At 28.9% G+C, this 16,805-nt stretch overlaps 2 protein-coding genes across 2 annotated transcripts; both read right to left on the bottom strand.

Annotated features, from left to right (window-relative positions):
* Window positions 1-3,103: 3,103 nt before the first annotated feature.
* On the bottom strand, window positions 3,104-3,507 carry VNE69_09086 (uncharacterized protein; the record flags this gene model as incomplete). Its single annotated transcript, XM_065474604.1, has 2 exons — window positions 3,104-3,283; window positions 3,334-3,507. 2 exons carry the CDS (start codon window positions 3,505-3,507, stop codon window positions 3,104-3,106), a joined length of 354 nt encoding a protein of 117 aa, XP_065330676.1.
* An 8,410-nt stretch (window positions 3,508-11,917) lies between these two features.
* On the bottom strand, window positions 11,918-12,460 carry VNE69_09087 (uncharacterized protein; the record flags this gene model as incomplete). Its single annotated transcript, XM_065474605.1, has 2 exons — window positions 11,918-12,331; window positions 12,404-12,460. The coding sequence occupies 2 exons, from the start codon at window positions 12,458-12,460 to the stop codon at window positions 11,918-11,920; spliced, it is 471 nt and encodes a 156-aa protein (XP_065330677.1).
* Between the last annotated feature and the right edge of the window lie 4,345 nt (window positions 12,461-16,805).

Genomic DNA, 16,805 nt, shown 5'->3' on the forward strand with positions numbered 1-16,805 from the left:
AATGACAGACAAAAATGGCAGTTCATTATATATTTTCTGTTGAGGATTGATAAATTATAATATACATCATAGACTTTCTGAAATATAAGTTATCAACAGTTGAAGCTTTGTCTGTTTAAAATTAATAACAGTGATAATTAATTATATACGTAAAAAAAGTTAATTATAATTTCTTAATTTACTTAACAGTATAAAAACAATATTATATTGATATAATATTTTAGAATATCATTATGACTATATGTTAACTTAAAAACTCAACTATGCTTGACAAGACTCAAAACGTTATAATATATATATATATATGTATTGTATGCAAATACTCCTAAAAACTCTCTTTAAAGAGTTTTAGTTATCTATTCCAGAACTGAATATAACCGAAAATAACCTTTATGTATATTGTCAAATAGATTTGTTTTTTAAAAAAAATTTAAAGACATAATTTCTGGAACGAAAACATCGGTTTATATAACAAAAAATATTTAAAGAAACGACACGTCGAATATATTACATCAATGACCCAGTATATTTGACATGTTGTAGCACTTCCTACATTAATAATAATATTGATAACTGCATAAAAGTAGTGTTAATAGGCTGTTGTTGGTGTTTCTTGTTATTTATTTTTATATAAACGACATTACTTATTGGGGACAATAATTAACTTTTAGAACTTACATCTTTGCTTTTTCCATACTTCGAATACTTTTAAAACCAGCCAATTTTATTCTTATTTTCATTTTTATTATATCTCTTTTATTGTATATAGTTTATGGACTACTGGTATTCATGGTAACATATTGTTTTACAAGTGTTTTAAGGGTTTCACAATAGATTAGTTTATACCACTTATTATTCAAATTCATTATTTTCAATTTTTAATCAGCTAAAATCTTTAAAGCGGCTCTCGTTTCATTTATTTTTGATTCTAAAATATAGAAGACGGCCGTTTTTTATAACTCTATTATTGATGTTTTTTAGTTAATACCGATTTATGGAGTTAATAAGTGTTCAATGTATCGGCTTTAAAAAATTCGTTTGTTGTATTTATTTTTTTAAAATGGACAATCTTAGGTAAAAAATAAATGAAATGATCAGGGAATAGCTTAATTATTAAATGTTCATTAAATTTTATATTATACTTACTAGAAGAGTTTGGTAACAAATGATTTTTTTTGATTGTAAATTAGACGAAAACATTGATTACATACATTAGGAATCAGTAAAATATTTGTTAATTATTGAGATTATTAAGAAATTTTTGGCAAAATTGTGATTATTTTTAGATAAAAGTTCCAAAGGTCTTATAAATACTTATTTCTTCACATTATAGGAAATAAAAAAAATGAATTTAATTAGGGTATGCGTATGCAGTTTATACTTCTAATTTAACAAGGATAGGTTTTGCGTTGACGTCTCCTGCTTGTAGGTAGCTTCCGACTCCATAGTTCTTTTCACGTCGGCTTCGTCTCTTTCTTTGGGTAGTCAAGAGAAATGCTTTCTAGCGTATTCTTTAGCGTGATCATTCGAATGCACGCTTTTACTTTCATAGGGATTTCGAGTCTTGTGATATAAGATTTATGAAACCTATTCACTCTACCGTCCCAAGTGACTACGTAGAAATTATTAATGCTTTAAAACCATATATTAAGCCAAAATCATTCGCAAGGACATCATACTTTCTTAACTTATCACATCATCGGGAAGTACTATATATATTTAAGTGTTTATACGTTTTGCTTCTTCTAAACCTCTAAAAATTCGGAAAGAGAGTAGAGCACATAACGTATTCACTGCTTGAAAGTTCTTTTTAAGTCCATGTCTTCTTTTTAACTATGTAATTTTTTTTTATATTATATATTTGATTAATTTTGAATTAAGCTAGTTTTCTCTATTTTTTTACTATAAATTTGCGCTTGACAAAAAAATTTTTATTGTAAAAAATAACAAAGTATATCTACTAAAGTTTTTATACATAAGAAATACTTCTTAATATTGTATATCAATCATTATCTACATAAAACAAATGGGTTGAAAAAAAAAATCAAAACTAATATTTAACGTGCGATAATGTGTTATGATGTGTAAGTGTGGTACCCTCTAGTGAGGGAGCCAAAACGAAAATATTGCTCCAACAGGGAGCGGATGTAAGTTTGTTTTTTAAATGATTTATTAGGGGGTGGAACTCATCTTTGTGGTTCCTATGTTGGCTTTGTTGTAATTAATATAATCTTGTTTATTATCATTTTGTCGTACCCTTCTTTGAATATTTTTTTAATTATAAAAAATAATTTCTAGAAAATTCATTTTTGTTAAATATTAAGATAAATAAAAAATAGAATAAATGTAAAAATTATGTGGTAGGATACCACAGTAAGATAGATATATGGGAATATAGATATTATTTTTGAACAAAATAAATGAATATTTTTTATGTATATTTCATAGTGATGAAAAGTAGTCTTTAAGTAAAACAATATAACTCATTGACTCCGACTTTTTAAAATTATAGAAATAATAAAGGGCGAACTAAGATTATAAGATCATCAATTATCATCCCCATATATATATATATGGTTAATAATATATTTTTTTTAGCATATATTTAGAAATTTGATTTCAAAACAAAGTCTTACTTTCTGCATGGACAATTTAGTAAAAGATAAAAAAATAATAAATATTATCACACGCTGTTTATTTGTTTTTAAATTTAATTTAAGAATAAGATTTTATTTGTAATAATAATCTTCTAACATTTTTATTGCGGACTCGTGGAACTTTATTTCTTCTCAAATATTGAAAAAATCTATTAAATCTTTTTCATTTTATAATATTTGAATAACTTTTAGGTTTTTTTTCATATTCTTCAATTTTATCTAGATCATTTTTAACTTTATGTTCAAGTAGTTGTGTAAAAGTTTTATATAATTCATTCTTTTGACATTTTCTACGTTTTTTCATAAAAATACGACAGTCTTGTATTTTAAATCTTCCATTAAATCGTTTTTATAGTCTTTTATGAGATGTTCATTGATGTACATATTGAGCATAATATTCTTTTTATTTATAAATATTTGCTCTATACCGTTTATTCCTTTTCTTATTAATTTTTTTTGAAATTAATTATTTCATTTTTATCAAATACATTCTTAAATTCTGCATTTTTAGCTTCTCCAGTTGTAGTATGAAATAATACCGACAAAACCGAATATTGTAGAATTAATTCTATTTGCCTCGTATATATTTCTATTTGTTTTCTTATTATTTCATGTTTTCTATCTATCTCAACAGCTTCTAACAAATTTTGATTTATTATTTGTAAATTTTTTTTACCTCATCTTTATCCGATTCATGAATTTCAATAAACTCATCTCTATAACATTGTTTTTGTTTCATCACACAATTAAAAATGTTATTATATCCTGCAAATAAAAGGCAGAAATTACACAAATCTTTCATAACTTTCATTTTGTATTCTAAAATTGTTATAATGTGTCTACATAGCATTTATTGTATTATTATAGCAATACTGATGCCTAGTCTTTGATCATATAAATTAGAAATAGAAATATTTCTTTCTTTGATTAAATTTGCAATGTCTTTAAATTTTTAAATACTGAATTATAACTTACACCATTGCCATTAATAAATTCTTCTGCTTCTATGAGCAAGCAAACCTTATTAAATGTAGGGTTTAGAACCCTTTATAAATAAATGGTTAACATGGCGAACACAAGGATGAACAGGGAAACAAGAGAGTCCCGTAGTCAAGAGGCTAGAACATTAGAGAAAGAGGCAATTAGGATAGATAAGAGACTAAAGTTAATATTGAAAGTTGAGAAAGTTGAGTGGAAAGATGTTATGGATTTGGCATCTGCGAACTTGCAGGATTATATTTTTGAAAATTTTTGTGACGGAAGGAGCAGTTGGGAGGAAATTTATAAAGGCTTACAAAAAGGAGCAGAATTTGAGAGAGAGTCAGAAGAAAGACAAGAAATGATTAAAGAGATTATGGATAAAGTGTTGAAAGAGTTTAGGGAAGAAAGAAAAGAAAATCTTAGGATGTATAGGAAAAGAAGAGAAATCAGAGAAACTACAAAATGTTTTATATGTAAGAAAGAAGGGCATTACGCTAGAGAATGTCATGAAAGTGTAGCTGGTAGGGAAAAATATAAAATTAAAAAGGAACAAGTTTTACAGAAAGAACCAATTATCAACAATGAAGGGAAAAGATGTAAAACAGTAAATAAGTTAGAAAATTTAATTGAAAAGTATCCGGAAGTTTTTAAAGAATCAGAAGAAAAGATAAAATATCTCACAGGAGAGAAGTGTCCAATAAATACTAAGCAAGGTGAAAAGGTTGTGAAAAGAGGGCAGAATGTGCCATACTACCTTAGGGTGAAATTTGAGGAGTACTTGAATAAGTTGGAAAATAGAGGGGTTATAAGACGTTCCAAAAGTGAGTGGAGGAGTCCAATAAGAGCACTTGAAAAACCAAATGGGGACGTAAGATTGGTAAGCAATTTGATGGCGTTAAACGATTTGGTTGACAAGGACCCGTACTCACTACCGTTAATTAAGGATATTATGAGAGCCACACAGGGGTCAAAAGTATTTACGGTTATCGACTTAAAAGAAGGGTTTTATCATATTGAGATTGAGGAGCACCATAAGCACAAAACAGCATTTGAAGTGAATGGTCGAGTATACGAATGGAATAGTATGGTTATGGGGTTTAAGAATTCGCCTCATATAATGCAGAGAGTAATGAACAGAGTTTTAGATGAATTCAGAGGTAAAGGCGTAAAAGTATATATGGATGATATAGTTATTCATGGTAAAGACGTAAGAGTGCATGACGAGTTACTAGAGAGGGTAATTAAAAAGTTTAAAGAGTGTGGGTTGAGAATAAACCAAACAAAGATACAATACAAAAAAGATGAGGTGATGTTGCTGGGAGTAACAATTAATGGGGAGGTCATGGGACCGAATGAGATTAAAAAGCAGGAGACATTGGAATATAGAAAACCTGAGAATGTTAGAGAGTTAAGAAGATTTTTAGGACTAACTGGTTGGTTTAGAGACTTTATTCCCAACTATGCGTATAGAACAGTAAGGCTTACTGAGGCTTTAAAGAAAGATGTTAAGTGGAATTGGACGGAGGATATGGAAAGAGCTTTTGAGGATATGAAGCAAGGCTTGAGAGATATGAAAAAGTTGAAGATTCCGGACGGAAAAAAGCTATTTAGAGTAAGAACTGATGCGTGTGATACGGGGATCGGAGCAATTCTATTACAAGAAAATAAAGAGGGTGAGTGGATTCCGATACAATGGGCATCGAAAATGTTGACTCCTACCGAGCGAAGATATACGATAAGTGAGAAAAAGATGTTGGCAATGTTTTTTGGAATAAAGAAGTTTGAAAGTGATTTGAGAGGAAGGAAATTTCATTTGATGACGGATCATAAAGCATTAGCAGAGATCAGAAATAAGCCATACTTCAATAATAACAGAATAAACAGATGGGTAGAACAGATACAAGAGTTTGACTTTACAATAGAGTATGTGAAAGGGGAGTTGATGACAGATGCAGATGCGTTAAGTAGGCAGTATGATCAGGTAGAAGTTTCGGATGAACAAAAAGAAAAGGACAACAAGAGAAAAGAAGTGATCGAAAAACAAATTTTGGGGAAAAAGCAGAAACATATTAAAGAAAAGGACGGTAAACAGTATTGGGAATTTTCCACAGGTGAGGTGAAAGAGATATTGAGCCTAGATAGTAGAGAACATGAAATAACAAGAGTACATGAGGAGTTAAACCATAGAGGTGTCAAAGGCACTTATTATAACATTAAACAAAGATGGTATTGGCCTGGTATGAAAGATCATATTAATAAGGTAATTAAGAATTGTGAAATATGTGGGATTAACAATAGGAAAAACACAGGAGGATGTGATTTCGTAGTAACTAGAAAGAAATTGGAGAAAGTGGCGTTGGATTTAATGGACATAGGTGGAGAGAATAGGTATGTGTTACTGGGTATTGATTACTTTACTAGAAGGTTGTGGGGTTCGAATTTGAGATGTAAAGAGAGTAGTGAAGTTATAGAAGTATTACAAAAGTGGATAAGGGAAGATGGATTTCCAGAGGAATATGTGACAGACAACGGAAAAGAGTTTGTAAGTAATAGATTTAAAGAATGGTGTAGTATTAATGATATTAAACATAGGAAAGTGGGCTTAGAAGCTCATAGGAGTAATGGTAGAATCGAGAGATGCATCAGAACTATAAGAGAGACATTGATAAAGCAAAATGATGGGAATATTTCTGAAAAGATAGAAAGAGCAATCAAAGGATATAATAATACACTACATACAGCAATAAAATGTACGCCGATGGAAGCGTGGAGAGATCAAACTGCTGAAGTTATAATTGAAAATGATGAAAATGGAAAATATGCTGGTCGGTTTAAGAGAAGACACAGAGAGACATTTACAGTAGGCCAAGAGGTAAGAATCGCTAGGAGAGAAAATTTAGGTACACGTGCGAAAACAGACAAGGGAAGATTTACGGGTCGCGGAAGGATCGTAGCTATAAGTGAAAATGATTCATATATTGTGAGACTACTGGATGGTAAAATTGTTAAAAAGAGGCATTATGATTTGAAAGAGATAAGGAAGAGTTGTTTAGAAGATGGAGAGACTACCCGTCTGGAGGGGGGATGTAGGGTTTAGAACCCTTAATAAATAAATGGTTAACATGAAATAACAAGAGTACATGAGGAGTTAAACCATAGAGGTGTCAAAGGCACTTATTATAACATTAAACAAAGATGGTATTGGCCTGGTATGAAAGATCATATTAATAAGGTAATTAAGAATTGTGAAATATGTGGGATTAACAATAGGAAAAACACAGGAGGATGTGATTTCGTAGTAACTAGAAAGAAATTGGAGAAAGTGGCGTTGGATTTAATGGACATAGGTGGAGAGAATAGGTATGTGTTACTGGGTATTGATTACTTTACTAGAAGGTTGTGGGGTTCGAATTTGAGATGTAAAGAGAGTAGTGAAGTTATAGAGGTATTACAAAAGTGGATAAGGGAAGATGGATTTCCAGAGGAATATGTGACAGACAACGGAAAAGAGTTTGTAAGTAATAGATTTAAAGAATGGTGTAGTATTAATGATATTAAACATAGGAAAGTGGGCTTAGAAGCTCATAGGAGTAATGGTAGAATCGAGAGATGCATCAGAACTATAAGAGAGACATTGATAAAGCAAAATGATGGGAATATTTCTGAAAAGATAGAAAGAGCAATCAAAGGATATAATAATACACTACATACAGCAATAAAATGTACGCCGATGGAAGCGTGGAGAGATCAAACTGCTGAAGTTATAATTGAAAATGATGAAAATGGAAAATATGCTGGTCGGTTTAAGAGAAGACACAGAGAGACATTTACAGTAGGCCAAGAGGTAAGAATCGCTAGGAGAGAAAATTTAGGTACACGTGCGAAAACAGACAAGGGAAGATTTACGGGTCGCGGAAGGATCGTAGCTATAAGTGAAAATGATTCATATATTGTGAGACTACTGGATGGTAAAATTGTTAAAAAGAGGCATTATGATTTGAAAGAGATAAGGAAGAGTTGTTTAGAAGATGGAGAGACTACCCGTCTGGAGGGGGGATGTAGGGTTTAGAACCCTTAATAAATAAATGGTTAACATTAAATAAAATTCGAATTTCATGTAAATATTGGTTTTAGTTATTAGTATATTTATAATGCGTTTAAAAATTACTTCTATTTTATTTAACCTATCCATTTCTTTTCCAGTTATTATAAGTAAATCATTTATGTCTATTATTTTCTCGTATAATTATAAATGTGCAAATAAGATATTTATGGGCAATCCAGGTTTATTAAGAATTCTAATTATGAGAGTTTTTAGACAGTCTTTTCTCAATATGAATTTGAAAAACATTTCAATTCCTTTACACTCTATATGTTCACTTATTGTATGTATTGCTCTTAAAAGTTCTTTAAATTTGCCAATACAATTATCATCACCATATATTTCATTTTAAATTTTTCTGGATTATTTCCGAAAACTTGTTCAAGTGTTACTTTATTTGATTAAATCTCAAGTTAAAAATATGGTTTCACAATTTCTATAATTTTATGTGTACATTTTAACTTAAATGGACATTAAATGTCTTGATTAAAACATTATCGCTTATTTGAAACAAATAAGTAATTTACTAAGAATTTTTTCTTCACATTCATTATTCAGTTTAATATTTGTATTTTTTAATGAATAAAATTTGTCTACATTAAATTCTTCGATATTTAATTCAAATAAATAGAAATTACTTTTCAGATTAAAATGATATCTAATGCAAAATTCAGAAATTACATTTTTATAATGAGGTTGAACTACAAATATATTCAGATTGTTGATAATTTTAAATATTTTATATGTAACCCCTAATTTTTATGGAGAATAACAATAAACATATTAACATGGTGGAGAATGAGATAGAACCCATGAATACAGAGATTAGTAGAGATAACATTATAAATGAGATACGAAGGTTTGAGTTAATGTCCTTTTTTAAGAATATGGAGGACGAGAGAAAGATTGAGTGGATTATGAGTAGAGCCAGTTACGATTTAATCGACTGGCACTACGAGATTATTGTGGGTCATAAAAAAATGACCTTTGTGAAATGGAGACAGTTGGCTTTAGAAGCATTCGGAAATAAAACATTGTCTTTAGCAAAACTGTACCGAATGAAGCAGGACAAAGATGAAAGCATTAAACGATATATCATGAATGTAAAGTCTTCTTCACGGATATTTAAACTTAAAGAAGAAGAAGTAATTGAAATTATTACAGGTGGGATAAGAGATGAACTTGGAAGAGTAAAAAATTTTTTGGAAATTAGTGGATCTTTGGATGAAAAAATTATTGATAAGTTGACAATCATAGAAGAAGAATGTTTAGAAGAAAATAAGAGAAAACAAGAAATGCAAGATTTACTGAAGAAACTTGAAAGTTTAAAAATCGAAACTACTAAACAAACCATTAAATGTTACAACTGTCAAAAATTAGGACATATTGCAAGAAACTGTCGTATGGGAACCAATTATAATCAACAGGGAAGTAAGAAAGTGAATGAAATAAGCACCGAATTATCAGACATTATTAAAAATAAAGAAAATTCAGTTTATTTTTATGGACAACAGGTTCCTGTTACTTTTAACAATGGATCAACTTATAACTTTATCAGTAACGCGGTAGCTGCAAAGTTTAATCTACCATTTCAATGGAATTCTAAAGAAATGGTATTTAAGACCTGCCTTGAAGAGCTTTTTATAGTAAACAAACATACATTTATTGAATTGACGTATAAAGACCAAGTTTATCGTTTAAAATTTTTTATTTTACCCAAAGTGAGACTTGAAAAAATATTGATCGGGAAAAATGGGATGAGGGAGATGATGGAAACAGAAGATGAAGGATATGTGTGTGAAATCAAAACGGAACCAGGCAAAAAGTAGTAGAACCGTATATACATTGTCAAAGAACATGGAAGAAGGCGTTACAATGGCAATTCAGAAGCCTTTAAGCAAGGGATTAATTTAGGAGCCTAAGTCTACATGGCTTAATAATCTTCGGCCGGTAATAAAACCAGATGGTTTTATTCAAGTGACTACAAATTTAGTTGCGTTAAATAAAATAGTTGAACTTGGCAGGTATTCCATCCCCAGAATAGATGAGATTTTATGTAATTTGAGTGGAAGAAATTTTTCTCAAAGTTGGATCTAGAAGATGGGTTTTTTCAAATTAAGTTGGTTGAAAGAGATAGATTCAAGACAGCTTTTAGATTCTAACATAGACTGTATGAATGGAAGGTGATGTCACAAGGATTCAAAAATCCACCTGCAATATAGAGGTTCATGGATTTTGCACTTAAAGAAGAAATAGGAAGGAGCTGTTTCTGTTATATAGATGATATTTTAATTTTTGGCAGAGATGAAAAAGATTATGATGAGGCATACAAAAGAATTAAAGAAGCTTTGGATAGAAACAAGCTTAAAATAAATGAAGACAAATCTAGTTTTAGACAGCGTGAAATCGACTTTTTAGGACATCATATAGAAGAAAATAGGATACTCCCATTAGTTGATAAGTTACAAGGAATAGAAGATTTAAAATCACCAAAGGATAAGCAACAGCTACAGGAATTTTTAGGAACAATTAACTACTATAGAAGATTTATTAAAGACTGCTCCGGTATATGTAGTCCACTGTATGAATTATTAAAAGACAAGAAACAGTTCATTTGGACAGAGGAAGAAGAGAAACTTTTTAGGAAGATCAAAGAGATTCTCAAAATGAACACAGGATTATTCCAGCCAGATTATACTAAAGATTTTATTTTGACAACGGACGCTTCTAAGTATGGAATCGCGGCAGTACTTAGTCAAATTATTGATAAAAAGGAGATACCCATTGCGTTTGCTTCTAGGAAACAAAAAGACCATGAAATTAATTATGGTATTAGTGAAAAAGAGTGTTTGGCTATGTTATGGGGCATGGAAAATTTTAATTACTTTTTATATGGAGCGAACTTTGAGGTAATAACAGATCATAAAGCATTAGAAGTGCTTAATAAAGGTGAAATTAACTCCCCGAGAATTCAAAGATGGTTAGATAGAATGTCTAGATATTGCTTTAAAGTTACGTACAGGCAGGGCAAAGACATACCTCACGTAGATTGTTTAAGCAGAAATTTTGATTTCGTTGAAAATGAGGAAATAAAGGATGATAATAAACAAATAGAGGAAGACAAAGAAGACAGGAAGAATATTGAAAATAAAAATAACGAAGAAGAAGAAATTGAATTCAAGAAGATTAGGGTCGAAGAAAAAGAAATTGTGCGAGCTATTCATTTAGAACTATTACATAGAGTAAAACAATCATTAGAGTATGAAATTAGAAAAAGAGGACTCAAAATTAAAAATGTAGAAAAGCTAGTTAAAGAAGTAGTAAATGAATGTGAAATATGTTGTCAATACAATCCAAAAAAGAAAAAAAAGTTTATTTTTGTTACGGCATTCGAAAGAGGAGAAAAGGTTGCGGTGGATATAATAGGCCCAATAGGAAAGCAATATATTATATCAGCAATTGATTATTTTACTAGAGAAGGTTTTGCAAAAGTTCTTAGTTCAAGAAACGATGAAAAGGTAGTAAGTTTTATAGAAGATGTCAACGAAAAGGTCAAGATAAAAACACTTATATTAGATCAGTCAAAAGAAAATTTAAGTTCAAAGGTCGTCAACTTTTGTAAGCATCATAATATTGAGTTACATTATACATCTCCCTACCATCACCAATCCAATGGTAGAGTAGAGAGATTTAATAGGACACTACAAGATCTAATATTTAAGAATAAGGAAGACAGTTTTTTAAAAACGAAGTTAAAAAGAGCTATAGAGATTTACAACAACACGTTTCATACTGGAATCTTAATGACACCCCAAGAAGCAACCTTGTTAAATGTACAAGACAAACTAAGACAGATTCAAATGGAAAATATAATAAAATACAATAAAAAGAATGGAAAAGGTGAGCAAGAACATTTTTTTAGACCAGGGGAGGTTGTGCTAATCAGACAAGAAGGAAATAGAGGAAAAGGTAGCCCTAAGTTTAAGGTTCGAGGATGTGTTTATAAAGCTTTAAAAAATAATGCGTTTATAATCAAGATAGGAAAAAAGAAAATAAAAAGACACGCTTCTCAGTTAAAGCTTTTAGTTGATGAGCCAATTTTGTAGAGGGGGATGTTGATAATTTTAAATATTTTATATGTAACCCCTAATTTTTATGGAGAATAACAATAAACATATTAACACAGATGATTTTCAGTATTAGTTTTCTTCTGTTCGAATTCATCCAATTTTTCATTGAGATAACATTTATTTTCACATATGTTTTCAAAATACACTTCATTACCTTTCTTATTTGTTTTTCTCTCACAATTAATGTTTTTAAAGCTTTCTATAACTTCTTTATAGATAAAAAATCTTTCTAATTGTAATTGGTAGTATACTAATATTATATACTCATGCTGTATTGACAACAAATATTCATTAAAATTATTTTCAATTTCTTTAATTATTTCATTTAAAAGTCTATTTTTTAATTGGATATAAAAACGTTCTATGTTTTTGCTATTTACGGATGGTATTTTATTTGTAATACTGCAACAAATGATTTCATATCTTTCATTAAAGGAAAAGAATATTCTAGTATATTGTTTCTCAGCGTTGTATATGTTCTAATCCCTATTTTTGATTTTTTCTAATAATGTATATTTTATTTTATCATAAACTAATTGTCCATTAGCCTGCACAAATAATGTATAACCTATCAATTTTAAAATATTCATATGGGATAGTTTACGTCGAAATATTTATAAAGAAAAAGATAAAAAGCTTTTTATATTTTTATATATATAAGTGTTTATCACAAGAATATATTATTTTTTTATATCATGAAAAATATTAAAATTGTACGTTTGACATGTGTTCTGATAGGCAACCCAATAAAAGTGTTTGACTGGTTTTAAGCTGATAATACTTTTGGCGGAAAATATTAAAAATTGCAAAAAGAACAATTCAGTATTATATAAAAATCAATACAAAAATACATATTGAGCATTGTTTTATTAATATTTTAGTAAATTAAGAGTTTAAAATATGCAAAAAATCATCCATAACATCTTTTATAGGTACATGACCGTTTGGAACCCGCTTTGGGAAAATGAACCCGCATTGAAAAATTCAAAAAAAGGGAAAAATAAAAAAAATTATAAAAAAAGAGACTTAACAATTTATTTTGAATAATGAAAGAAGTCGATCAATTCTTTGGTTTTTTGGTATTTGATAAGACCATAGAAACTGTAAAAGATACTCATAGTGCTCGTCCTAATTTATTCCATGTCTAGACCGAATCTCTCTTCGAAAAGATCAAAATCCTTCAATTTGTTGAGTATGTGTCTCGGGATCGTTAGGATTTACGAAATTGATAGAGTGATTGACAGTCCTATGCTCCATCCCTGTGATTTGTCTAAATGCAGCACCATATGCTTTCCATTGATCAGTGATCACAATAGAACCAGGCAATACATTATCTTGTATTACCTCAAGAAGCGTAGCAGTATTTCTACTAGCTACAGGGACGAGAAAGGCCTTTCTAGAACCTCTTTCAACTCCTCCTACATACCACTGACCTGTGGTATGATTGCCACGATTATATTTGGCACGAAAGAATAGACTCTCATCGATCTCCACTACTTTAGGAATGCCGAACTCATCACGACCTCCTAACCTCTGACTATTATTGGTCACTTCCTCGATTATGCGATCTCTGCAGAGCATACCATATGTACTTACGGTTTTTCTGTCTAGCTCAAGATCATTTGCTATATCGAGAAAGGAAACTCTTTTGATATACTTATATATCATTTTTATAATTTTATAAAAACTTAATTTGGTATTTTCAAAAATAGAGTCCTTTTTGACAGATTTAGAAGTCGTACAAGGTTTTGTGCAATTCCAAACATATTTATCTAATAATCTTATTCTTCTAATCAATTTCATTGGTCTTTCAGAGCTGCATACAGTACAAAAAAAGTTGTTTTTTATTAATGAACTCCGTGCCAGAAAGATACACGCTGTCTCAGCATCATAAAATGTTTCCAAAATAAAATTTATATTTATTTCCATGTTTAAAAACATTTCATCACTAAAAGGCTCATCTTCTTCAACAAAATTTGTTTTTGTCAATCTTGCCATTTTTGAAAGGGGGGTCCTTTAATTTTTTAATGCGGGTTCATTTTCCCAAAGCGGGTTCCAAACGGCCATGTACCCTTTTAAAAACATTACTTTATATCTTGAACTGTTATAAATATATTCCTGCTTGTAAAATCAATAATTTAAAATGAGCATAATAAAAATTACATTATAATAATCGTCCTAAATAAAAACAAAGATAATTAATTCTCGACGTTTATGGGAACTAAATACAATATAAATAATTTATTTGGGTATGATAAACAATATTCTTTACTCTTTATTTTTTACAAGCTATATTCACAATTTCTTCTGACAGTTCCCGGAGTTCCTCCGGAAATCCGCATATTAAGTCATCGAATACCCCTTTCTGTTCAATATCAAGCTCATGTCTGATTGACGTAGTTAGGCTTTCTAAAGTCATTCAGAGGACTCATATCTGTATATATGCTTCCGTTCCGGTTCTGAGCGTAGCTCTTTGATATGCGAGCGTAAAAATTTGTTACTAGTCCATCCCAAGTCATCACATAAGATATAATTTGCTGCTTTATTTATAGAAAAAAGCCAAATGTTTTGCAAGGAAGTCGTATTTATGTTTCTTTCTGTTTCTGTCGCATTCAGATTGTTAAAGCTTTGTGATTCCAACTTCAATAACGATAAATTCTTTCCTCAACTTGTCCACAATTAGTATATCAGGTAGTTATACTTTATTTTGATATTTGAATGTATCCTAGTGTCAACTCTTAATCTAAACATACTCGTTAGCTACACATTCCTGAGCGGACATGACAAATCAATTTTTTTTATTTAGTACTCGCTATTAATTTGGAAGAAAAATCAAATAAAAATTATAAAGTATTTGTAAAAGTTAATTCAATATTTTATTTATATCAAATATTACGTAGACTTTTATTTTTAAAATTACGGCAAAATATATAATATAAAATCTACTATAATTATATTGTTATTCTATCTGATCCATGTTTTGAAAATATAAATTATGAATTTTAGGATAAATATAAATATGCTTATATAAATTTACGATTTTATTACAAAAAGATTTTTTGCCTTATAATTTTACGAATTGAATTATCTTTTATGTTTACTTTTGATTTTAATAAACGTTTGATAAGAAATCAAAGCATATTCAGAAAAAATGTACTTTGTTTTATAAGTCGTTCGTCTAGCTTTTTTGTTTCACGCGCAACATCTTCGGCTCGTTTTTTAAAAAATATTAAAAAGTGATAGAGTGATAATAAAACGTGGGTATTTTTGTAATTAGCATTAAAAATTGGCTTAATTGGTTTAAATCTTTTTTGTACATTGATAAATTTTTAAAAATACGCAAACTATCTAGGGGAAAAGTTTACTTCCAAAAAAAATGCGGATAACAAAATTGCATTATGAAAGCAAAGAACAAACGCTTAAAACAAGACATTGATTTAAATTATCTCTGAGAGTGCCATTTCATTAAAAAATCCCTCAAGAAAAATTACAAGGGAAAGGGTTGATCTAAAGCATCACGTGTACGATATTGTCGTGATAATTTATATAATAGTAAAAATTATAGTATTTTGTTATCTTTTTCAACAAACTATATTACCTAAAAAAACTTTAATTATCAGTATGTCAAAATAAAAGAATAGAATAATTTAAGTACACGTTTTACATGCGAAATCGTCATTTTAATATGCAATATTATACAAAACAAGTAATTTTAATATAAAAACCACTTATCTAAAAATTTCTGAAAAGTTATTTGTATGTCTATAAACTAAACTACGAATTCCTGCTTCATCATAATTTTTTGTTCTGTTTTAAATTAGTTTTTTTTGTTATTTATAAAATTACTTTTTTGACACTGTTTTTTTAAATGTAATGCGATAATCGACTAAAATCAATTTTATCCTACTAAGTTTTTAAAAAATAAACCACAGAAGAACAAAGCGTTTGGCGAAGCAAAAATAGCATTTAAATATAACCCACAATATTAAGACGATTTTATAAAAAATAAAATACTGCACAAGAAACCCATTTGAAAACGTCAAAACATATTTCACCATTTATAAAAAATACACATTAAGTTTTTATTTTTTTTAAGCAAGATAAATTAAACTAGTCAAAAAAAAATAAAAAATTAAAAATATCAATAAAAGTATTTGATTCAACAGGGTAAACTAAAATTAACGAAACAAATATGTTAAAATAAAGAAGAAAGCGAAATTTTCTTGTGTTTTATTATTTGTAATTGTCAAAAAAAACGAAAAAACAGAGATTATTATAATAAGCTACAAATAAGAAAAACATATATGCCCGAATGAATAGTAAAAACATAAAATTGTCTATTGCATATACAACCATAGCATACATGTAGAGTATAACTAATTAAATATATTAGGAAATATAGATATAAATATGTTTTTTATGTGCTTCTAAATAACTTTTCTTGCACAACACATCAACCTTTAATTATGATAAAAATGTTATAATAGTTATTTTATAAAAAAATATGAATAGAAAAAGCACTATTTACAATTTTTTTTTTGCAACAAAACAAATTTATTTTTATAAATACTTATGCAAAGTGGTAGAAATTATGTGTCTTAGAGGGTTAAGTAAAAAATTATACTAATTATATTATTTTGATCATGAGGAAAATTTAATGTTTATATTACTAAAATGGCTTCTTATTTTGTTTTTATACTGTATAAAACAGTTTATTGTAAGTCAAATGTTTTTACTTATGCTTTCATCCTTCAATACTTTTGACACGTCGTATTTAATATGAAGATCAATCTTTTGAAATAGTACAAAATTTTATAAAAATTATCGTTTTCATTTGAAGAAACCTTATAGGCACGAATGAATAAAAAATTTTAATAAAAAAATTTTTTTATGATGTAAAAATGTATATAAATATTGATGAATAAATCATAGCGG

The sequence above is a fragment of the Vairimorpha necatrix genome, chromosome 9, assembly GCF_036630325.1.
Source record: "Vairimorpha necatrix chromosome 9, complete sequence".
NCBI classification, from domain to species: Eukaryota; Fungi; Microsporidia; family Nosematidae; genus Vairimorpha; species Vairimorpha necatrix.